This window comes from Penicillium hordei (assembly GCF_028827395.1).
Source record: "Penicillium hordei strain IBT 12815 chromosome Unknown utg000004l_segment0_segment0, whole genome shotgun sequence".
Classification (NCBI taxonomy): domain Eukaryota; kingdom Fungi; phylum Ascomycota; class Eurotiomycetes; order Eurotiales; family Aspergillaceae; genus Penicillium; species Penicillium hordei.
Window position 1 is genome coordinate 4,223,704 of NW_026623145.1, and position 23,752 is coordinate 4,247,455.

Sequence of the window (23,752 nt, forward strand, 5' to 3'; positions counted from 1 at the left end):
CGGAGTTCCGAGTTAAATTGAACTTCATTTCATTCAATGCCCACCTCCTTTGCTCCAAGAGCAAGCTCCGCAATCAAAATGAAATCCACTGAGAAAAACTCCGACTGTCCGTTCTGTGCCACTCAGTTCAGCCATCGTACGTTTGGATACTTCCTCGTTTGACCCCGGAACTGACACCCCTACAGGATCGTCGCTTATCCGTCACCTAAAGAACAACTGCAATAAATCTCAACCACAAACTCTGAGACGCAAGTCATGTGATCAGTGTGTCGCAGATAAAGCCAGGTGTAGCCTGAAACGTCCTAGTTGCTCTCGGTGTTCTGTGCGGAGCATACCTTGTCAATATACCAGCGCAGATGCAACTGACACCCTGGAAGTCGAGAATGACGATTTCAGAGTCAATAATGATGCCCCAAGCATTTCGTTACAAGAAACTTCACTCATAACCCAGCCATATGAGTTACAATCAATCTTCGATCCTAATTTATTCGATTCCTTTTTCTCGGGTCCAGGTTCTTGGGATCCGACACAGCCCACGAGTCTTGCTTTACGTTCTCCACAGGCAGCCAACACAGAGCTATTCTCTTTGAATACCAGCAGTGGATTTGAAACACCAGAGCTAACCCGAGCTACCCCACCCCCGAATCCTCTATCGGGTTCGCCGGCGGATACAAATTCAATAGCCCTAGCGAATCATAGCATGGAGCTTATCTTCCGAGCTCTTCGTACTTGGCCAAAAATGCTCGCCGAAGAGTTTCAACTTCCTCCTTTGTTCCACTCTACCCACATTGCACCAAATAAAACACTACCATCGCCACTAGCGAACTGTATAACCTTGAGCAAAATGTGGCATGGACAATGTGAAGGCGCAGAAGACATGGTGCGGAAAACAATTTTAAAAGAACTAGACAGCATCACAGATCAGGTCAGTTTATTTCTTTCTCTTTTCTTCGTCGTTCTTACTAACCCGAAACGGGGTCGTAGTCCGACCAACTCGACGAGACAACCCTGCTAGCAGCCTTACAAGCGGTGGTCATATACACAATTATTTTACTCTCTCCATCAGCAAGTTCACCGATTCCCTTGATCGACCACAAACTTATCTTTCGCAAAGTGGAGCTGCTGGTCTACCATGTTGTCCACGGAGGTCTTTTCCTACCAGAAGAAAGAACACAGATGAGACCATCCTGGGAAGCCTGGATACAAGTAACATCAAAGCGCCGTGCTATCCTTGCTTTGTATCTACTCCACTGGGCAAACTCTGTGTTGCATAAGGTCCCAGGTTTCGACTGCAGGGACCTCGGGTTCATGCCTGCGCCAGCGGCAAAGGTGCTTTGGCAGGCGCAGACAGAACATGAATGGAACACTCGTTATATCCATTGGCTATCGCGGTGGAGTGGCAGGGGTTATCTGCAAGCCGAATTTGCTAAAATCAGACCAGGCATCGTCATGGATTCGCGCGCGGAAAGGTGGTTGGGAGAAGCCGATGAGTTTGGGTTCATGATGATATCAATTGGTATGTGGCTATTCGAGTGGTGGCGTACGATAACTCCATACTGACTTTTGCAGTCAACGCTACTGACTTTGATCAGCCGTCGCTCAAGCCATTACCTTGTTGAGTCACAATGAATACAGTACATGACCAAACTGAACTTTTACAAACGTGACAACATTGGCATTTCTATCCATGATAGGGCTTCTTGTTAAACTAAATCGTTTTGGATAATTTGGATTCGTGGCCTGGATGGGGGTTAGCAGCATGGAGCATGGGCGATTGAAACTGCGACAGCGAGGCGCTGAATGGAGATGGAGTAAGAAGGAGTCATGACCTGAGAGTTTATCTACCTTGCAACTAATATGACACTTGTTTGTTTTCTTCCCATGAGACTTCTTCCCACCAAACCTCCAACGTTACTCTTCTTTTTCCTACCTTTGTACAGATGCTGCCTGGGTTACAGCCCTGAATCGCGAGCCATCCGCAAAGGTGATGGAAGCGGTGCATACACCAGCCCCAGGTGGATTTCGACTACCATATAAGATACTCCAATACTACCTAGACATTCTCGTGAAAAATGCTACACTGTTTTCGAAATGCAACATCGTGCCCCGCACGGGTCGAATGATAAACCCCCCACTCCGTTGATAGGGAATATTTAGTGCGGGGGCACATCTCTACCCCTTGCATCCTCTCGTCACCTTATAAATTGCAACACCCCTGTCGTCCTCCACAATCTCTCAAGATTAAACCCAGACATTGACCATCACCAGCACCGAACCAGCATTGAGCCTCATTCAGTCCCGCGACTTCAAATTCAACATGTATTCCCCCAAAGTCGGCGATAGGGTCGATACCCTCGACACGCCATCCATGATCGCAGACCTCGATCTCGTCGAGGCCAACATCAAGAAACTGATGGACAAGCTGTTACCAACTGGCCTCGACATCCGTCCCCATCTGAAAACCACAAAAAGCGCGATCCTAGCCGACAAGATGGTCAAAGCGGGCGCGAAGGGAGGCTGCGTGGCCAAAGTGAGCGAGGCTGAAGTCATTGCTGCGGCTGGATTCGACGACTTGTTCATCACCTGCGAGATTATCGGCCCCGCAAAGGTACAACGGCTAGTGGAACTGTACCGCAAACATCGCAAAATCAGGATAGTTGTTGATAGCGAAGCTGGTGCAACGGCTATTGATAAGGCTTTGGCGAAAGCCGGTATCGATGAACCAATCTCAGTTTTGATTGACCTCGATGTCGGGCTCCATCGCACCGGTGTACTACCAGGTGACCCGGCCATGGCCCTAGCAAAACATATACAGGGTCTGAAGCATCTGAAACTGATCGGGCTCCACGGCTATGAGGGCCATTTGCAACATTTACATGATAAGGAAGATCGCAAGAGCCAATGCCTGCAGTCTATGGAGACTCTGACGACCACTGCGGACGTGCTGCGGAAGGCAGGCTTCAACATCGAGGTGGTCACTACTGGTGGAACTGGAACGGCCGAGTTCTGTGCCACCGTACCGGGTGTAACTGAGCTCCAGCCGGGATCGTTTATCTTTATGGATACGGATTACCGTAATGCTGTCGGTACATTCTATTCCAATAGTCTTACCATTCTGTCAACTGTTCTGAGCAAACAAGGTCCTCGGTCGGTCACAATCGACAGCGGATTGAAATCATTGACCACCGATAGTGGCCTGGCAGAATGCAAGGACCCCAGATACAGTTATGGTGTCCTTGGTGATGAGCATGGCTCACTCAGTTGGGAGGAGGGTACCCCACCGCTTTCGGTTGGGGATCGCGTTGAGATGGTACCGAGTCACATTGACCCTACAGTCAACTTGCATGATTTCTATTACGCCCACCGAGGGGGTGTAATTGAAGAAATCTGGCCGGTCGACTCCAGAGGCAAGGTGCAATAGTTCCCCAGTCAACATGCGGGTTTCTGGGGAACTCCAAAAACGCGAGGGAATACATAGAACGGTTGTCTTGCAGACAAATATAATCAATATCCTACGATCGCCAATTATCAATGACATAGAATGGGAGTATCTATTCATTATCTATATAACAACATGCAAGCCTGCATAATTGCACAGCCTGCTCCAAAGGCTTCTACCCTTTTCAAATAAAATTCATAAACCAAACGCCTCGGCAATGATCCATACACCGCATACATCAATTCAGGGACACATTAAAAAGAGAAATGCGCTTAATAAGTCAACGTATCACGAAGTCTGATAGACCTTGAAGCTGCCGAATTCCCAGTACGCGGTCTCGAAACTAGTCGCGTTATCCCGCACAAATGTCGTGCAGTTGCCAGGACAGCTACTCTGTGTAGTATAGTACTTGCTCGCACCAGCCCAATCACCACACAAAGAGATATTAATAATGATACTCTGGTTCTTGAAATGAGAACCGATGTCACAATCCGTGCTGGGGAAGTCTGCCAATGCTTTTCCCCAGGTGGATGGGTCGGGACTCCCCGAGGTGATATCGGAGGGGATCTTGGAGCGGACCCATTGCCATACGCGAATACCGGCGTCGCGGAGTTCCATCGCATAGACCTAAATGGGGTGATTATTAACAAATTGCTTTGAACAGTTGGGGACACCGTCACTTACTCCGCCGCCGTTGCTATTAAACTCAGGACCGTAAGTACTCGCAGTACCCTTCACGCCGCAACCCTTATAGTCATTCGCCTCGTAGTAACAGTCCTTGTTGTCCACAGAGCCACTTTCCTTTCGTTTAACGCCCATGGTGCAGCCTTCCGATGTGTGAAGTGTCGCTTGAGTGCCAAAGGTTCCAGCATTGGTCGCTTCCACAACATCAATTTCTCCGTGCTCGGGCCAGTTGCTGGGGTCTGTCAGCCACAGGGCTGGCCATGTACCACACCCGTACGGGGTGTGAATAATGTCAAAGATGAAAAGCCCATCAGCATATGTATTGTTGGATGTGACCCGCACAGATTGGCGCCCGTTAGCAGCCTCCGATCCACTGTACGTCGTGTCCACCTTAAGCACTGCGGAGGTATCCGAGGCGGAGGTCAGATTAAGCCATGTAGCTGCAGCTCGATCTATATACCTGGATTACACATTAGCCGATTTGCTTAGCCGGGGGGTTGACATGTAGGAGTCGTACTGAACAAATCCATGGGTTGGGTCTGTGTCGGTAAAATATTCAAAGTTGTCGAAAAAGGACGATCCCGAGAACTCGTCTTTCAAGCTGTAGTCTAGTTTCGAGTAATTGGGGTACCGATTGGCGCGCACTCCTAGAACTGCACCAACGACAACGGCCACAATCACCGCGATAATGCCGGCCGCTAGAAGAATCTTCTTCATCAAGGACCATCCCCGTGGGTCCCATTTGGAGTATTGATCTGTGGGGTAATAATCCTCGTGCATCTTGAAGGGCGGGTGCCTAATTGATACGTAGGGTGTCGTATTCCCTGAAAGGCAACAAAACAATCACGCCGGGCTAAACAAGTGAATGCAAAATATCAAAACATCAAAATAAATGTGAATTCAAAGCAATGCACAATGAGAAGTGATAAAAAAAGAAAGAAAAACTGTCATCTCACTTCCAAATTTACCTTGGAGACAGGCCACGCGTTGGATAGTGGGGCGATTAGCGATCTGCAGGGCTGTGTACTTTACGAGGTACGAAGTACATGTCCACTTATAATCACTTGAGATATCTCTAAGTCACTACAGATCCTTACTATATATATTATATATATCTTACTATAGATATTTAGGTGGTTTGTTGGCATCTCCTCTAATACATAGGCCTATCGGGTTGTCAGACGTTGCCTAATCAATGCCTATATACCTTACGCAAAATAACCCCTAGGAAGCTCCGAACAAGTGATTCAAAAAGAATGCTTCACATGAAAAAAGCCCGCCCTTGATGATGTGTTCCCCTGTTTACTTAAGCAAATGCCAGTGACATGTGTTATCAAGGTCTATGAGAGATGGAAAGGTGGTCGGCCAGAATGTAAAGGGAAACCCCCAGCTCTTACCCCTCCCCCCCTTCACCCCCGGCAAAAGCATGCACGTCGGTATTCCACAGAATCTGGCTCATACTATGATATCTCAGTCAATGCAAGGAACTACGACAGTACTTTAGGGTGGCATGCATCCTCCTATACTGAGAGACTAGGGAACATCTGAAGGCTGCACGGTTGGCGGTTTGATAGAGACGAAAGAGGCTGGTGTTTGTGATCATGTTTGACGGGCGCTGCGAGAAGCTTTCCCCTTGGCTTGCCTAATAGAGACGACGCCCTATATCAATGATACAAGACACTACATGAACATGTACCTTAGCTGTCTCCTTCATTCAATTTGAACCAAAGCAGGCCTCGTGGTATCAAGTGTATTAATCATTAAATGCCAAGAGTAAAGTTATCCTATTTACACTTTCCAAACCTCAAACCCGAAAGTTTGCACCTAAGCCCCACGGATACCCTTGAAAATATCGAGGGTATGCTTCCAAACTGATGCCCTCGTTCCATCCGCACGGTAGCCTTCCAAGACCTTCTGGTTACTCACGGTGGCCGAATCAGCACCAACCAAGTAAGAACCAGACCCCTGAACACCATCCGAGCCAATCGCAGTATCATTGCCTCCCTTAAATCCTCTCGGGGTGAAACTCGGGCTGGTTCCCACGTAGACATGTCTCTCGCCACTCTCTTCCAACCCAACAGTCATCGGGGAGAACAAAAGGAATAATGCGCTCAAAGCAGTCTTGATCAAAAATCCATTATCACGCAGTAGACTTGTCTTCACAATGCCTGGATATGCGTGAACAAAGGAGATTGATGGATGCGATGAGGCAAGCTCTTCCATTGACAGCGATGTCATGGTAATTGCATGATTGGCGCAGTTCCGTAGAGAGTAGTTGTTCTTCAAGGACAGATCGTTCATAATCAGGGGTGCATTTCCGCGGCCATCGAGAACAGAAAGGACACTTGATAGACTGCGCTGGCCGGAGCCTGCGCCTTGAGCGGCATTTGTTAATTGAGGGAGCAGATTGTACAAGAAACGCATGCGAGAGTAGTAATGGAGACTGAATTTCTTATCCAATCCTTCATCGGTCTCTGGGATTTATTCATTAGAGAAGTTGATCAGTGGCCGGAAAAAAAAAAAGAAAAAAAAAACATACCATCACGCCCCTTGGTGGTCAAAATGCCAGCACTCAGAACCAACAGGTTAATCTTGTCCTCCTTAGCTTGAATTTCTTTGCATGCCTGGTCTACTTCTTGCAGACGCGAAACATCGCCCTTGATGAAATTGATTTGTCCCTCTGGATTCAAAGCGCGGAGATCCTCGATAATCTGGGAAGCTCGAGTCTCGCTCCGTCCGACGAGATACACGCGCGGAGAAACAGCATATTTCACAAAAGCACGGGCGGTACTTTCACCGATTCCACTGGTGCCACCAACTAGAGCGACGTCAATGATCGTCCCTTGCTAGGGATGACGAGTCCTACCGAAAACAGCCACCAGGTTGGGGCCATACTCCTTGATAGCAGAGTTGCTGTTTTTTACAGTTTCGAGCGACACCATATTTGTTGTATTTGGTATCTTTAATGAACAGAGAGAAGGTCAGCTTTGAGGTGATCGGCGGAGTCACTAATTCACCCGGTGCCGATTGCTTATCGCCGCAAACCCCGAGCCGCACTCAAGTCTATATATATCCTTGCGAAATTCTGCTGCGATTTGGACCACCTTGTTGAAGATTCTCGGTATATTGCACGGTGCAACCCTACAAGGCGAAGCAAACTGCCTTGTTGGAGATTCTTATATTGCATGGTGAAATTTTAGAAGGCGAAAAGGTCTAATGATAATCGTGCCAAGCCCACCCCGTCGTCATCAGGACACTGGTCAAGCCGGTCAAACACAAGATGAGACTCACTGGCAGTGACAGTTAACTTTCTGCGCTTGGTTCCCAGCCTCCAAATCTAATGCCCTTAGAGGTTCATGACTAATATAAAAACATGGGATTCCTTTTTCTTTCAGCGATGGAAACTGCTGTCAAATGAGCAGGGTGATTCGCTCCCTGGTACCTTTAGCATTAATGGCTTGAGGCTAGACCTCCGCAAAGCCCATAAATGGGCCCGACGTCCAAAGCTCAACCCAGCCCATCTTGGCACTGACAAATCGGCCTCTGTAATTGCTGTATTACGACCTTTCAAGCCTCAACCCGCTTATTATTACACTGGATGCTTAGGTTATGTTCTCTAACGTTTAAGACGACACATACGACCATAGGGTGTGGAAAACAGGGCTTCCCGTCCGCTCAGCCGTACTTAAGCCACACGCCGGTGAGTTAGTAGTTGGGTGGGTGACCACCAGCGAATCCTCGCTGTTGTATGTTTTTGTTTTTTATCTTATTTTTTGTACTTTATAACGTTCCTCTTGCCGCCCTACTCTTCAATCCCTTCAGCCCATTTCACCTAAATGCCCTAAACACCACTATTCTACACCTGAATATCCTGCACGCCCCTGAGCAGCTGACGTGTCCTTCCCTCCCATGCTGATTTTTTTTTCTCACAACTCTTTGGTACTAGCTACTACCGGTTGACACGCCCTCCTAGAATTCAAATGAAAATAAAGAAGGGCCGCCAAGGAGAACCAAATGTTTCATAGAATATAAATCCGCCAGTGGGAACCGACTACTACTACTACTACTACTAACTTTGCGTGTGGTTTATGTGCGGCCGGTAACTCTCGCTCCGAGTGCATACTGACCAATAACCCTGAAGGGTAAGTTGAAGTTAGTAGGAGGGAAGACCCCCGGTAAAAGAAAGGTAAGATTAAACGACACCTCGATCGTTGTGCCGGTAAATGATCGTTCCTGATGAAAATGTTTGACCATGAGTTTTAATTTTCGATGGGAGTGCGCACAGCTCAAACAGTAATAGCAAGTTTCGAGGATCTGGCAAGGTGTCCTGCTTCAATGGCACCTAGTCCTGCCCTATACCTGCCATGAGGCGAACCAGAATGTGACCGAATCCTATTTCTTGAGCTGTGGGGATTTTGCTATGGGAAATTAATTATATAAAGCTCTTTGGACAAAGTAGCCCGTTTGGCGACCGCCTGAACTTTCACCAGGATTTTCATCCTATCAAATCAACACCTGCCCTCCCAGATAATTTGCCCTTGGGATAATAAGGTCGCTAGGTGAGATAGATAACTAAGTACTAATAGAGAGTAAGCGCCGCTCTGACCTCCTGAACTAAAATTAGTCTGATGATTATTGGATGGAAATATTTTACACGAGGCACTCAGCTCCTTATATCTGCACACAGCCACCTTCCTCGTGCATGGCATAAGTTGATCTGCTAAAAGCTCACATCACCGCTGGGAAAGCTTCACTTATCACCGACAATCTCCTTATAGCTACCCCCTGGGAGGTCTACTTGTACCCGTCATAGGTAGATATACGAGACCATCAAGCTGTCTCCTTTTCGATCGGTTCCGGCCATACTGGTTCTTACGGTATATCCACAATACTAGAATTACATTTACCATCCAGATTCTCGATAAGAACCCTCACATTGCCCCTTTCGATATCACCATAACGCATGGCTCGCCCCAAGAACGATTGGCAAAACTGGCTGTGGTCAATGGACCTCTATAAGGCTGCAACTGCAGGGAAGGAAGACGAAGTGCTACTATTTCTTGAGAAAGGCGCGGATGTCAACGCTCAAGGTGGTAGGTATGGAACTACCCTCCAGGCCGCCGCTGCCGCATGGAAGCAGCGCCCCGAAATCGTGAAACTACTTCTTGAGAAAGGTGCAGACGTTAATGCTCAAGGAGGCGAGTACGGAAATGCCCTCCAGGCCGCAGTATGGCAGGGGAACCCCAAAATCGTGAAATTACTTCTCGAAGAAGGCGCAGACGTCAATGCTCAAGGAGGAAAATATGGCAATGCTCTCCAGGCCGCCGCATCGGAAGGGTACCTTAATTTCGTGAAATTATTTCTTGAGAAAGGCGCAGACGTCAACGCTCAAGGTGGTAGGTATGGAACTACCCTCCAGGCCGCCGCTGCCGCATGGAAGCAGCGCCCCGAAATCGTGAAACTACTTCTTGAAAAAGGCGCAGACGTCAATGCTCAAGGAGGGGAATACGGAAATGCTCTCCAGGCTGCTGTATCGAAGGGGAACCTCGAAACCGTGAAACTACTTCTTAGGAAAGGCGCGGACATCAACGCTCAAGCAGGCGAGTACGGGAATGCCCTCCAGGCCGCCGTATCAACGGGGAACCCTAAAATCGTGGAATTACTTCTTGAAGAAGGCGCAGACGTCAATGCTCAAGGAGGAAAATATGGAAATGCTCTCCAGGCCGCCGCATCGGAAGGGTACCCTAATTTCGTGAAATTATTTCTTGAGAAAGGCGCAGACGTCAACGCTCAAGGTGGTAGGTATGGAAATACTCTCCAGGCCGCCGCTGCCGCATGGCAGAAGCGCCCCGAAATCGTGGAACTACTTCTTGAGGAAGGCGCAGATGTCAATGCTCAAGGAGGCGAGTACGGAAATGCTCTGCAGGCCGCTGCATGGAGTGGGAGCTCCGAAACCGTGAAACTACTTCTTGATAAAGGCGCAGACATCAACTCGCGGGATGGTAGCGAGGGGCGGACGCCGCTACATCTTGCGGTAGAGGCAGGCTCTATATCCGCTGTCGCTCAACTTCTCAAACAAGGTGCTCTTACCAACATAAGAGATTTCAGCGATTTAAATCCACTTGAACTTGCGGCTCAAAGGGGGGACTATCGAATTGCGCTACTACTTCTTTTAAGAAGCACTGACAGTCACAGCTTCGTGAAGGCTTCCACGTGGAGGACCCTCTTGCCCGGTTCTCCTGGCCACCTTGAAATGACCATTGCCAACACCACGACTATTAGGAAGACGTCGGAAAGCGACATTACGAGCAGGGGCTATCCTCTTTCTCAGGAGGTTAAGGAATTTGCTGCAAGGACTGATGATTTTATGGGAGTAAACAGTGGCTCCAGGCGTATTTTGTACGTACCCTTAATCTATTGTTGACAATCCAGGGCTTATACTCCTCCGAGGTAGTATCCTTGCAGATGGATTTCCCTTTTTGCATTCCTCGACTGGTTTCTACTATCGTTGGTGGCGTAGAGTGCAACAACAGTCCCCAGCTGAGCTTCTTACTGGTCAACGAATGAAAGAGGCAGGTCTATTATGGAGAGTCCAGCCTAGTAAAGTACCTAGTCGAGCTACTTTGACTCAAGTTCCAAAAAAAGATTGTAAGTGTCTTCTTTTGATATAGTCCATATTTGAGCGACTCCTATATTAATACGTGAAGGCTTTGTTGAATGCCGCTTCACTACTCGTGCAATTGCACTGCCTATCCCCTCTAACTATAACTGGCCTAGATTGTCTGATACCTCCGATTTGGATATACGGGGGCTCGAAAAGACTTATGGTATCCTATGGATGATGACTAAGCGTCAGGATATAACGGCCTCGGAGAGTGCTCTAGAATCTAAAATATATTTCAGCACCTCCGAATATGCACAAGTGCCCTCTCGCGCCGCTGATCTTTTCGCTCCCCTGGTTCAGCAACTCCTACAAGAGTGGGACCGTACCTTTCAGGCGGCAGAAAGTCGCTTGGCAATAAAAGTGAGAGAAATTTCGTTCGCGATAAGGCTCCCATTAACCATTAAACAGCGTACGGAGTTGCTAAGAGCGAATGGAAGAAACCCGCGCTTAATTCGAGACCTACTGGGCGATGCCCAACTGTGGGATCTGCTACGAAGGAGCTGCAATAAACAAATTGCCGAGCTCATGGCATTTCGGAACAAGTACGAGAGTCAGTCATGGGTTGTCCTCCGTGACAACGAATCTACAGGAAGTGAAGAAGAAAATAAAGCGATGGTGATATTTCAAGATCAAATCAACAGACTAGAAGAGGTTTATTCAGAAGGGTTGAAAGCTCTTATGGAAACTTCCAAGGATCTTATTCAATTAGTATCAATAATCCATTCCAGCTCTAAGAATTATATCGACTAACTTGTGACAGGAGTTCAATCTTACATCAATCTCAGAAGCACAGAAGTCAGCATCGACAAACAAGAGCATGAAGCGCCTTAGTTGGATTACGGTAGGTCGAAAGTACTGTCGACCGCACCAGTTGCTGACGAGTTTTGTTTCCAGTTTGTTTTTCTCCCACTGATGTTCATCGCGGTATAGATCTCAGTTTATGTGTCGCTGTGTAAGACAAATGTCTAACGTGGATACAGAGTCTTTTTGGTATGAACATCGATATCTTGGCGTCCAACCCACCTTGGTGGTTTTATATCCTTTTTGCCGTGGCTACTACGTTGCTGACGCTGGCCGTATGGTTGATTTTCAAGCACAATAGTGATGTTAGTCCAAACTCCCTTAAAACTCTGTCCGTTATTAACAAAATATATAGCTGGAGGACAGTATAGAGCGTAGATTCAATCGTCTGATAAGACGCCAGCCAGAGCAAGACCTTGAGAATGGACAGCGATGAGGTCTTTCCCCACAGCGACGATCAGCAATGTTTTCGACTCTCGGGAAAAAAAGGTCTTGAGATAGGAAATCTTTATGTTGATTGTTTCGCCTCGGTTTAGTGGGGATCAATGATTCGATGAAGGCTTCATTATTACTTTAGGTTTATACATGATGCAGGAGAACCACGCAAAACCATGGCTACCATATTGCTAATATGGTCACTAGCCAGTTCGTTGTATGCGTTAAGTGAAATATCAACATCTTGATAACATCTGTCGCAATACCTAGAAAGGTGATCGATAAATCCATCAAGTAACGAGGCAACTGTCGAGCCGCGAAAAATGCAAAAGAGCGAAGGCCACCTCGGTATACCCCTTACGAGGAAAAACAATAGGCGAAGAATCGGCACGTAAGCCGAATTTGATGCATATACTATTCGATTGGAGTGACCATACATACCATCCTAGCTATGGAATGTATCTAGATCCGATACATTCGACAAACTTGAAGATGATCTTAGAACACGAAAGATTTTCCATTCATCTGTGTTAACAAAAACAATGCATTTCTCACGATATATAGGCTAGTGCAACTGACTACACGCATACGGCTGAGGACTCATGGTCAAACAGAGCACTAGAAAGAGAAGGGGTCTTCATTTACGTCTACTACAAGTTTCCGACAGGTTAACATATCACATGGGAAGAAATCCGACGACTCTTTCCTCATGTTAGAACAGCGATGCCGCAGAAGTCATGATACCGAGGCCATAGTTGCTACGAGATTGCTTAACAAAGCAAAAGCAAAAGCAAAAGCAAACGCTTGATCTGAACCTTCCAACTACTTATTCAATACTCAAATATTGCTAGTTAGTATAGGAAACGAAGAGTTTAGATATCTGGCTGTATGACAAATGTATGGTATGGATGGCAGATATTGAGAACTCTTAAAATCACCAAACCCCCGCTTTTTCAACAATCTGTGCGGTCATCGATGACTAACTGTACTATGCACCTTTGTATGGTATGCCTGGTACCAGGTGTCACATGATTTTCGAGGATAGAGAGATAAAAACGGATCATAATTGTAGCTTTTTTTTGTCATAATAAGCATTGTACTTTTTTGCTATACGGGCTAAATATTCGAGTGAGGAATATTCAGGTGGGTGAATATCTGCCCTGAGTGCCCTGAATAGAGCTGCTAGCCGCCCACGCCCGAACCGTGAGCGCTAGGTGACCACCACCTTAGACATGCTCTTGTATGTTTTTGTTTACCTATTTTTTTTTTTTTTGATTCGTTAGGGAATCCCCTCTTGCCGCCCTAATCTTCAGTCCCTTCAGCCAATTCACCTGAATGTCCTGAACACCACTATTTTGCACCTGAATATCCTGCACGCCCCTGAACCGCTGACGTGTCCTTCCCCCTCCCATACTGATTTTCTTTCCCTCATAGACGTGTTGTTTTGGTCACAACTATTTTAGCACTAGATTCTACCAGTTGACACATCCTCCTGAGATTCAAATGACAGCTTATGCAGCTTTAACCCATTGAAGATCATCCCAGTCTAATGTTGACGAACCTCGGAGCACCGGGGTATCTTTACTTGGCTCTCCTAGATGTTGCACTTTTGCCCCTATGCTATTAATAACACTTGCTTCCAGTTCAGCTTTCAACCGCCCATCTGCTTCCGCTAATAGCCAAAGACGCTTGGGTACCCGCTCGCGACCCCCCTGCTCTTTGTTACGCGGTAGGTATAGCTAAACGGCCACGGCATCTCCACTGAGTCGAAGATTGGGATGAAATACACCTTCAGCCCCACAGCATGCAGCAATTTCTTCATGGGAAGTGGAGGGGTCTGTCGAGACCGCGTAGACAATATTATGGCGCGCAGCACCACGCGCCAAACAGATATCGCCGTAAAGGTGGCCTAGCCTTGCGAGGGCGGTTGGAAAAATAAACACAGGGAGGCTCTTCTCGTGACCCATTATTCTGCTACGGAGAGACACTAGAGCGACATTGTGCATAACACGGGGTCGGAGAACAATCTTTGCCCGGTCGTCGCGGTTATATGTTCTCTGCGCCGGAGCTATAGTATGTCCAGGCTCGAGGGCTTAGGACGGGTTTTACGACAAGCTCGAAGTCCTCCAGGTTAATCTAGAATATCTATAGTTGGAGTCCTCTCGGTATTTGGGCTTTCGATGATGGGTCCCGTTATCAACTGTTGATATCTAGAAGGATCGATTGGGCCTCGGTGTGTTTCTGGTCTTGCTTTATATCGAGCTTCAACCTATAAATGAGACATATGGACCTTGAGGAAGTTGTTCAACGGTACCTAGGGGATGGAATGTGCTATAAGCCGCTGTTGTATCTTTGCCCGCATGCTGTAGAATGTCACCCGCACCGCCGGGTGCTCATCCAAAAACTGGGTCACATCATACACATAATTCTTGATGACAACCCAGCATGAGTGCCGAGAGTTGCTTCGGTGATCGCAGAGTTACAAAAAAGAATTGATACTCATCTCACAACAAAAGCTCGTCAGCAGCCGTTGAGCCTATTTGCGGCAAACTGCCCCGCGGTAAACCATGAAGGATATCTTATCTCTTTGTCTAAATTTGCTGTAATGTCCTTAGGAGGAGGATCACTGGAAATGTAGCTTACCCCACAAACAGCCTAGGGTTACTGCCTCGCTGGTTCCCATGGCGGTCTTCGCAAATCCCTCTTGTAGCAAGAATGTCCATATTCAAATACCCTTGATAACGTATTGATTCCCTTCGAGGTCCGAATTTACCGAAGGATGATGCAAAGTTCTTCAGTTACCTAAGACTAGGGCATTGGGTAAAACCTCCGTTATTTGACTACCAGCGCCTGGTAACGTGGTTGGTCTCTACTGACCCCATCGCTAGGCATAGGGTAAACCTGTTCCACTAGTGCTCCTTAGAGCGCTAGCGTACAGCTTTAACTAGAACAACCGATATCGTGTTGATTCAGAAAATTAAGCCACCGCCAGCCAAAAGTGTATACCTGAAATGCCAAGCAAACGTAAACGTGGAGCACAGCTATTGGCCAACACTACAAGAGGTCTCGCCTTGCACCTTGCTATATGGAGGTCGATCTAGCCCCGCGTGAGATAGTTTTAAACTGACATAACTCGAGGTGTTTTTCAAATTGTCAAGGACCTGGAACATTCCCATGATTCATGATGGACCCCCTATCCGCTCTTAGTCTTGCAGCCTCGGTTATACAATTTGTCGACTTCGCGACGAAACTCATCTCCAAGGGAAAAGAGCTGTATCGGAGCACCGACGGCATTCTAGCAGACCATGCCGAGAAGGCTGCCATCTCCTCAAGACTAAATACTTTATCCAAGGGCCTCCTATCCTCGCTAGATGGAATTTCAGCAACCCAACGATTATCTGCCGCCCAGGAAGGCCTCCGGGATATTGCTCAGGAGAGTTATGTGGTTGCGGAAGATTTCCTAGTGACGCTGGATGAGCTGAAGGTGGCGACGCCGGGGCGAAAATGGACGAGCTTCCGCCAGGCGCTAAAATCTGTGTGGAATAAGGACAAGCTGGAGGAAAGAATGACCACTCTGGATCGTCTTGGCCAGGTCGTCATCATACATCTGCTGTTGATCCTTAAGTAAGGGTTACTTACCCCTTCTCAGTTGACTTAACGGAATCGGGCTTATCTGCTTATAGTGAGGACCAAATAAAATCTCTTGCTACAATAACAAATGAGATTCGAAGCATGGAAGGCAGGGTTCGAGACACCCTTTCCGAGTATAGAAATGAAATAAAACAAGAGCTTGGACAGCTGCTGCAACAATTAAATAGCCTGGCCATCCAAGCGCGAACCCAATCGACTTTTGAGGACGATCGGAAGAGAGAGATTGTTCGCGAGAACCTCCTAGATGAATGGAGAAATAAGAACAACGAGGTTCTCGCCAAAATACTTCAGACTCTCCAACAAAAAGCTGACGATCAGAACCGAAGATCGTTCAAACGGATGTTTTTCGACTCTTTGTATTTCTCGAGAATGCATGACCGGGAAAACATGATAGACAGCAAATATGATCGCACCCTTGGCTGGGTCTTTCGCACACCTACAGACATCGGATCCATGCGGTTTGACCTACCCAGTTGGCTCTGTGGACCTGGTGGTTTGTACTGGGTACCAGGCAAGGCTGGATCCGGGAAGTCTACCTTCATGAAGTGGCTCCTCCATGAGCCGCGGACCAGGGAGGCTCTTGCCGTATGGGCCGGGGACAATCAACTTCTAATAACATCCCACTTCATTTGGAGTTCTGGTACCGAGGAACAGAAATCAGTGTCTGGGATGCTGCGCTGTCTTTTATATGACCTGCTAATACAATGGCCAGATCCAATTTGGGAGCTCTCACCCTCCAGGTGGCGCTCCTGGGATCTTGAACTCGGGCATTTCCCGGCATGGTCTGACGATGAATTGATCTACACTTTACAATCTCTCCTCAGGCGCTCGGCTCACCATCACCGAATATGTCTGTTTATCGATGGGTTAGATGAACTTGCTGGAGATGACGATCGGCTTGAGAAGGTGTTCCGCCTCTTACAAGAGTCATCTCAATGTTCACATATCAAAATCTGTGTTTCTAGCCGGCCCTGGGAGTTACTTAAAAACAATTTCTCTTCATATCCGCATCTGCGGTTGGAGGATTTGACGTACTCTGATATTGAACTCTATATCAACACCAGACTCCAGGCAAACGAAAGATTCCGAGCCCTCCAGCAACAAGATCCTAGAATCTGTTTACAACTGGTCTGTGAAATGATCGACAAGGCAAAAGGTGTCTGGCTTTGGGTTACCCTAGTTAGTCGCTCACTCTTGCGAGGGTTGAAGAACCATGATACAGCTACAGATTTGCTCGACCGGTTAAGGGGGGTACCGGAGGAACTAGAAGCATATTTCCTCCAGATGTTCGCCAAAATCGAGCCAGTATATCGATTCAAGTCCCTTAAGCTTCTTAGGCTGGCTTTGTACAGTCCTGGCGGAGTTTCATTGATGACATGTTCCTTCCTAGACGAAGATCAGACAGCATTTCTTTTGCAAACAGCGCCGCAGTCTTTTGGTGAGGAGGAGCTGACCCAACGGCTTGAGAGGACAAAGAGCCGTGTTAATATATTTTGCTTGGATTTACTCGAGACCACTGACTGGGGATCCGGGAGACACGTTTTCTACCGCCAGAGCGTTGAATTTCTGCATCGGACAGCGCGGGATTTCCTTCTCGAAAATACTACCCAGCATCTTTTGCAGATGCAGAATATGAAAGATTTCAACGTCAATCTTTTCACCTGCAGAGCGCTGCTAGCTCAAATGCAAATGCTAGAACAACCAACGCGGCTGCTCCTTGCTGATTTTATGAAGCATGCAGCACTCCTGGAGACGGAGTCTCCAGAAGCACTTCTCCCTCTGACAGCTCATCTGGATAAGCTACTCGACAGCCAGCGGAATAAAGCGTGGTCGAGTGACTCACTACCAGCCTGTCCAGTGAAGGGGTGGGATTGCAATACTCAAGGCCCGAAACCCCTACTTTCTCTAGCCATCCAGCACGGACTCACGGGATACGTCCAAATCTGCCTAACCTCCAACCCGAGCCTCGTATTCAAGCAGCAAGGCCGGCCACTCCTAGACTATGCACTCCGCCGGAGAATACATTCACCGTTGGACGGACAAGCCGAACAGCTCGATTATCCAGTCGGTGGCCCCCGCGACCAACCAAACCCCCGACTTGTCCTTCTAATCCTCCAGCACGGCGGTAACCCCAATGAACGATTCGGCGGCTCTACCCCCTGGAAACTTTATCTTGGGTACCTCAGCACCTTTGCAAAAGAGCTTAATAAGCTCGACGAAAGTAGCCTACGACCGTGGATCCAAACAACAGAACTACTCGTCCAATATGGAGCTGCCCGGGTGCTAGAACGCCACACGGTTATACCGCGGCAATCATCGGGGCGCACACGAATCAAACTCTCTTACCGAGATATAACTGCCTGGGATAGTTTAGCTGCAGCTTTTGGAGCGACAGAGGCTGATAGACTATATTCACTATCCTGGAAATTAGATGCTACAGGGCAATCTTTGTTGTGGAACTCAATCCGAACTGTACGAAACTTTCTGCGATGGGTTGGGTGAACTACTCTCGAAAACATCTAGGTGAGAATGAATTCTAGATCATGGCCACGCGGCTCATACTTTCCTTTCGTATTGGTGAGATTAGTCTTCCGCACGACCTAGTAAAACCTAGACCTAGCCTTGACCTAACGTAGTCTGGGTTGGGTTTTGGGTCGAAGGGTTCGACCCAGTAATAGGTCTTGGTCGGCCTTTGTAAAGCAGTACTGGGACCGGGATCCCAAATTGGGTTACAAACTACTCAAACACGCTAATTATTTGTATAATATAGCTGATTTAACTGGTTTATGACCGCCAAGACCCGTATTTATGTAAAAACTGGGTCGAACTGGGCCTAAACTGGGTCTGGGTTGGGTGTTGGCTTAGACATGCTGTTGTATGTTTTTTTTTTTTTTTTTCCCTCTGGTTTATTGCGCCGCCAGCACCCCAACTGCCTCCCAAAGTGCCGCCCATGACCACTACAGCGGGACCTCCTCCTCCACCCTCCAGAGGCCCTATTTCACCACCAGCGCCTCGACCTGTGCCAGCTGCACCGCCTTTTCCTGCTGCAGCTCCTCCTCCCCCACCACCACCAAGAGGACCAGAAGTTCAAACTTAGAATATCAAATCATGGTAGCTATATGAGTATGCATTTTGCCTTTGAATGAAAATTTGACCGGCGGAAGTCGAGGAATTGCGGGAAATGGGAAAGTTGATGTTTCGATGTTGGATATAATATGAGATTTGTACAGACGTACTACTTACTACTTTCAAGGTAAACCTCTGTAATTTTTAAATCATCTAAATCAACGTATTTTTTTTCGCATTTTTAAACTTGATATAGGAATATAACTAGGATTGATTCTAAATCATTTAAAGTCATATAATATTACCGTAGGTATAATAGTGAGAAACGGTTCTAAATATATGGTAATTAAAAAAAAAATCTAAAAAGGGGTTCAACTTTACTTGGCATCTCGATTTCTCGGCATATTTGCATTGTCTGGGGCCCATAGCCTATCGGTGGGCCTGGGTTGGGCTTTGGGCTTTGGGCTTTTGGGCTCCGCGGAGGTCTATCTGAGGCACAACACAAGGCGGGATGTTGCCCTTACCAGGAAGGGCTTGTTGCTCGGAATTTGAGAACCCAGCCGTGCTCTTTTCATCATGGCCTTCCACCGATCTCGTCCCCCGAGGCCATAGGCGCTCGTTTTGAGGTATTACGAGTCTTTCCCCGGCCCCGTCGTCACCTGCCGGCCACCGATCCCTCGCTCATCTAGGAAGAGTATCCAGAATTGGTCATCGACGAGAAGCTGTTAGAGGACTTCGACTAGATGTCAAAGCACAATTTCGATGGCTTAGTGTCTTTCTTCGCAGCAGCCAAGCTCTAGTATCACAGAATCAACCGTAATGAGCAGTGTGCAATCTGTCTTCGAGTCTAGGTCACCCATACCTGCCTCGCCAGTCAAGTATTCTGTGTTAATCAGGCATTCTAGTGCCTAGGAGTTATAAGACAAAGATCCGAAGATCCCGGGGGAGTTCAACACGACTATAACTCGACCGGAGCCTCTCGCTTTAGCGCTATATTGTATCACATCAGAACAATATCATAAACTAAGACTGCATCCGTCTCCATCTGCCAATTTCATTGTCGGTGTAGTCTCGCTCCACAAGGCGAACGAGCTTACAGTCTTTCAGTTCTCCCAATCAAACATGGACTTGGACTGTACCTTTCAACAGTCCTATTTCCAAATGGCGGTATGAGTACCAACCTGATGCTAAAATACGATTTCAAGAAATTTGGCCTGAGCATTAGGAAAACGGCGCCTTGGATGTATATGTGTTGAGACAATCCCTGCCTAACGCGGATAGCACCTTGTTCACCTCCTTGTTTGATCTTCCTCTCTCTCTCTCTCTCTCACACACACACACAATCAATCAATCAATCAAATGGCTAGGTTTGACAATTCAAACACCCGGCAATATGTAGGTTCCACGGACCCTATGTGAGTGCCAATTCCCTTGCTGAACTGCGAGACTTAGGACCCGTTTCTGTAGCCGCGAAGATGACTAGGAAAAAGCCGATCTCCTTCTTCGCGGAATTAGTATAAACCTGTATAGTGGCATTGTTCAACAAGATCCCCATATGGAATACACCTCGTACAGTAAGCAAAGCAAAGCGCCACTCATCCCTTTACTTATTCTCTCCACATTCATTTCCTCGAAGACATCTCTAGTTTTCACATCTCACTTTCCTTCCATCTCCCTCGCCTAGCATTCTAACATCATCCTCCAATTACAGTCTGTAAAAGTATAAAGGCAAATGAGTTCTGAAATAAGGCTAACTCTGCTATACAGCAATGTATTCCACAAAATTACCCCGAGATTCAGTCACCGATAAGCCGAAGGCAACGGCGGTTCCTAACCCTATCTCGGACTCTGCCCAACGAGCTCATAAATGAGACACATCAGCTGCCCCCACTGAAGTCATCAGACAGCTGATCCTGGAGCCAACCGAACCTTAACGGAACGCCTTTGTGGTGCTCCAGGAAGATGGTTCTAGAGTGCAGCGTGATTGAAAACGATATCATTCGCCAGCGTGCAGTACTCGACGGCGAAATTGCATAAATCCCTGCGCACAGCCTCTAGAGCGGATGGGACTAGATGGTAGCCGGGTTTGGACTCGCATCGAAGAAATACACGACTGACCTATTGACACCATTTCTTGTCGGTCGCGCGCACGCCAAAGGTTTCGCTTGAACTCGGACATAGGAACCATTTTGAAAATGCCTTTCGGTGTCCTCGATGAAGCTGCAAGTACTGTTAGGATGATTAGAGGGATTACGATGACCAGCGGATAAGATCAACGGAGCTATTTTCAGTCACATTAGAGGGGCTACCGAGGCCGAAGTTTTTCTTCAGGAAGGTAGTGGCTAAGCAGGTCTTGCAGGATTTCATTCTGCATTGTTGCTCGTTCCGACGAGACTGCCCCATGGCTCGACAACTGAAACTGAAAGACGACTTCCGATTGATAACCTGTGAGCCTTCAAATAGTTGCCGGTTTTAGGACTGTAAAGAGAATAAGAGCCTTACCCTGTCAGCCACTGCGGCCTCTACCACTGTGTGTACCTTTAGAATGGATGACACGGTTAAGAGTTCGCCTAGTATGTCAGCCTGGGACCAGTCGTGGCTTCCCTAGTCAAGATGCACTGCTCCATTAAACGCCAGTGGAAAAAAAAAATACAAGATGGAACTTAACCTTGGCATTGCTGTGGACACAATAAACGTACTATCACGACTTCTGTATGATCGAATGCTAAAGGAGTCACGCATTGGCTTATATTCGAAACACTTCGAAAATTAGCAAGCATTATTAGGAGATTGTGAATAATAATATCTTAGGTTATATAAATCTACTGTTAAGGTGGGTATTTGACAAATGGGCCACTTCTTCCACGTGCATACAGTCGGCGTCGAACCCCTTGATTCCTTTGCACACAGATAAATTGTTTCTCGAATCATACTGATCTTCCTCAATGGAATCCATCTGAACTTCGCTTCGCACAAACGCCCAAGCACCTCCCTTATTCCCTCTCCCGCATTCCTCTCTTGTTCATGTTTCTCGAATTTCGATATCTCACTTCATTTTTCTTCCACCTCATCTTCCTTTACTCTCACTTTCTCTCAGCCAACTTCCTTCCATATTATCCACCACACTCTATCATATCTACCAAGGCTCATTGAAGCCCTCATCCCCATTCTTTCGATACGATCTTTCGGTACGATCTACAAGCATTTAATGCGAATTTATTGTGAGACATGGCTAACTGTTACACAGAAATGCCTTCCCAGGGATCGTCTCGCGACCCGGTCAACAATGACTCAATAGCCACAACAAGTGGACCTAAGCCTGTAAAGGACTATGCCCAACGGATTCACCAAAGAGACGCACTGGTGGCGCTCAACGAGGTGATTAGAAACCTCATCAAGGAGCGAAGCGTAATCGAGAACAGCATATTTCACCAGCGTGCCGTTCTCAACGATCAAATCGCACGCCTCTCTGCCACAGATGAGAACATCCAGACCCTGCAGAAGGTGTGGGATGATATGGCAGCCGGGTTTGGACACCCGTCCCACAAGTAAACGAGTGACCTGTGAGGACCCCTTTCCCTGTATTCATATTTGATATTAACAATTTGTTTTCTGATAGATATAGATCCCCTCCGAACTCTCTCTGCATGAAAAAAAAAGGTCTTCGCCAGATGTACTTAATTGGCATCGGCCCGTGCAGAATCCAGACTCCAGCAATTCAACTTTGTGCCTTTTCTTCATTTTCCTCTGTAGTCCGTCCTGTCCAGAGTTGTTTGCTCTACTTGCATGTCTGCCTTATATTTAGTATTTAGGACTCACTTCTGGCTCTCAGTGCTGCTATGCCCATAGGTTACCCATCATTATAGGCTCGGCTGCTGAGGATAGGCGATGTGATGCATATTGCCATCTCAATTTACCCCTTGCTTACACGAACCTGATTTTGGAGTAAATTGCTTTTTATGGGGCGGGAAAGGCTTGACTTCCAAGCTTGGCACGGGTGCGCGCAACACCAGGCTCGATCGGGTTAGATTTGAGATTGGCATTTTCACAAGGTTGCTGATCGACACTATTGAGCCAATGATGTGTATTTCTATTTCGAGAGATCGAAATGACAGGGTTCGTATGGTGTACTTTCTCCTACTTGATCACTATAAAGCCGTATGTATGTGGAGATGGTGATGATGGATACAGTTCATGCAGAGGAAAGAAAACTCCACCGTGAGTAACACCCGTGGACAGAACTCTACCTTGAGTCATTAAGCTGCATTACTATTTCATGTATAGGCAAGCTTGTGTTCCACTGCTCCCAACAAAGCTAGAGAACTGCAGCCAATGCTTTGTAGCCTCTTTCTGTGACGCACGTCGATCTGATGGGTCAAAGCTGGCACAGTAAGTTCGTTAATTAGTGAGTTCTCAACCAGACCCTTGCCTTCTGGAAAAGCACGATGTAATACAAAGGCAAATACATTCTGGTGTTTTCAGTATACAGCCGACAAATATGCCTGGGCCCTGAGCTATACCATATATTCGAAATATCTTAGATGGGGAGTCACAGCCTAGTGGGCCAATGGATTAGTGTGTGAAAGACCAAGTACCGTCCAGTCGATGATACCTAGTTCGCATGAGTCAATTATTCAAGTGCTCACACAAGTTTGGGGTTAGTCAATATGGGAAAACCCCATCCTAGTGTCTGGACACAGATATCATTGTCGGGTCTCGCATTACCCACTCAATCAAGCCTACATATATATACTACTATTGCACTCCGTTGAATATAATGAAATTATGTTGCTTTACCGTCGCCGCACTCTATCCCCTAGTTGCGCCCTCTGGGATTTTGGGTCTTCCCACAGATCCTCCTAGGTCTATGACCAAAAAAAGTAAAAGGAAAAGGGGTGCATATAGGGTAGCCCGCCAGTCCGATTAAACAAATATCCATGCAGCGACATTCCTATCTAACAGTAGTTTGACAATGGTCGGCCCCAACGACCCTCCCTCAAACCCTCCAACTC

General features: G+C 47.2%; 9 protein-coding genes across 9 annotated transcripts; 6 read left to right on the forward strand and 3 right to left on the reverse strand.

Moving 5' to 3' along the window:
* Positions 1-78: 78 nt before the first annotated feature.
* N7537_008760 (Zn(II)2Cys6 transcription factor domain-containing protein) lies at positions 79-1,619 on the forward strand (the record flags this gene model as incomplete). The annotated part of the gene is made up of 4 exons (XM_056899814.1): positions 79-136; positions 186-925; positions 985-1,516; positions 1,570-1,619. 4 exons carry the CDS (start codon positions 79-81, stop codon positions 1,617-1,619), a joined length of 1,380 nt encoding a protein of 459 aa, XP_056751890.1.
* A 698-nt stretch (positions 1,620-2,317) lies between these two features.
* N7537_008761 (DSD1 family PLP-dependent enzyme) lies at positions 2,318-3,421 on the forward strand (the record flags this gene model as incomplete). Its single annotated transcript, XM_056899815.1, has 1 exon — positions 2,318-3,421. One exon carries the CDS (start codon positions 2,318-2,320, stop codon positions 3,419-3,421), a length of 1,104 nt encoding a protein of 367 aa, XP_056751891.1.
* A 306-nt stretch (positions 3,422-3,727) lies between these two features.
* N7537_008762 (glycoside hydrolase family 16 protein) lies at positions 3,728-4,903 on the reverse strand (the record flags this gene model as incomplete). The annotated part of the gene is made up of 3 exons (XM_056899816.1): positions 3,728-4,066; positions 4,124-4,583; positions 4,641-4,903. The coding sequence occupies 3 exons, from the start codon at positions 4,901-4,903 to the stop codon at positions 3,728-3,730; spliced, it is 1,062 nt and encodes a 353-aa protein (XP_056751892.1).
* A 1,044-nt stretch (positions 4,904-5,947) lies between these two features.
* N7537_008763 (uncharacterized protein) lies at positions 5,948-7,065 on the reverse strand (the record flags this gene model as incomplete). Its single annotated transcript, XM_056899817.1, has 3 exons — positions 5,948-6,597; positions 6,663-6,941; positions 6,990-7,065. 3 exons carry the CDS (start codon positions 7,063-7,065, stop codon positions 5,948-5,950), a joined length of 1,005 nt encoding a protein of 334 aa, XP_056751893.1.
* Positions 7,066-9,086: 2,021 nt separating this feature from the next.
* N7537_008764 (ankyrin-2) lies at positions 9,087-12,024 on the forward strand (the record flags this gene model as incomplete). The annotated part of the gene is made up of 7 exons (XM_056899818.1): positions 9,087-10,522; positions 10,901-11,147; positions 11,196-11,495; positions 11,548-11,628; positions 11,682-11,711; positions 11,768-11,893; positions 11,992-12,024. 7 exons carry the CDS (start codon positions 9,087-9,089, stop codon positions 12,022-12,024), a joined length of 2,253 nt encoding a protein of 750 aa, XP_056751894.1.
* Positions 12,025-13,762: 1,738 nt separating this feature from the next.
* Positions 13,763-13,990, reverse strand: N7537_008765 (uncharacterized protein; the record flags this gene model as incomplete). Its single annotated transcript, XM_056899819.1, has 1 exon — positions 13,763-13,990. The coding sequence occupies one exon, from the start codon at positions 13,988-13,990 to the stop codon at positions 13,763-13,765; it is 228 nt and encodes a 75-aa protein (XP_056751895.1).
* Positions 13,991-15,207: 1,217 nt separating this feature from the next.
* N7537_008766 (uncharacterized protein) lies at positions 15,208-18,176 on the forward strand (the record flags this gene model as incomplete). Its single annotated transcript, XM_056899820.1, has 2 exons — positions 15,208-15,647; positions 15,707-18,176. The coding sequence occupies 2 exons, from the start codon at positions 15,208-15,210 to the stop codon at positions 18,174-18,176; spliced, it is 2,910 nt and encodes a 969-aa protein (XP_056751896.1).
* A 2,331-nt stretch (positions 18,177-20,507) lies between these two features.
* Positions 20,508-20,777, forward strand: N7537_008767 (uncharacterized protein; the record flags this gene model as incomplete). Its single annotated transcript, XM_056899821.1, has 2 exons — positions 20,508-20,635; positions 20,699-20,777. Coding segments are annotated over 2 exons (207 nt in total), but the record flags the coding sequence as incomplete, so codon positions are not given.
* Positions 20,778-21,989: 1,212 nt separating this feature from the next.
* Positions 21,990-22,292, forward strand: N7537_008768 (uncharacterized protein; the record flags this gene model as incomplete). The annotated part of the gene is made up of 1 exon (XM_056899822.1): positions 21,990-22,292. The coding sequence occupies one exon, from the start codon at positions 21,990-21,992 to the stop codon at positions 22,290-22,292; it is 303 nt and encodes a 100-aa protein (XP_056751898.1).
* Between the last annotated feature and the right edge of the window lie 1,460 nt (positions 22,293-23,752).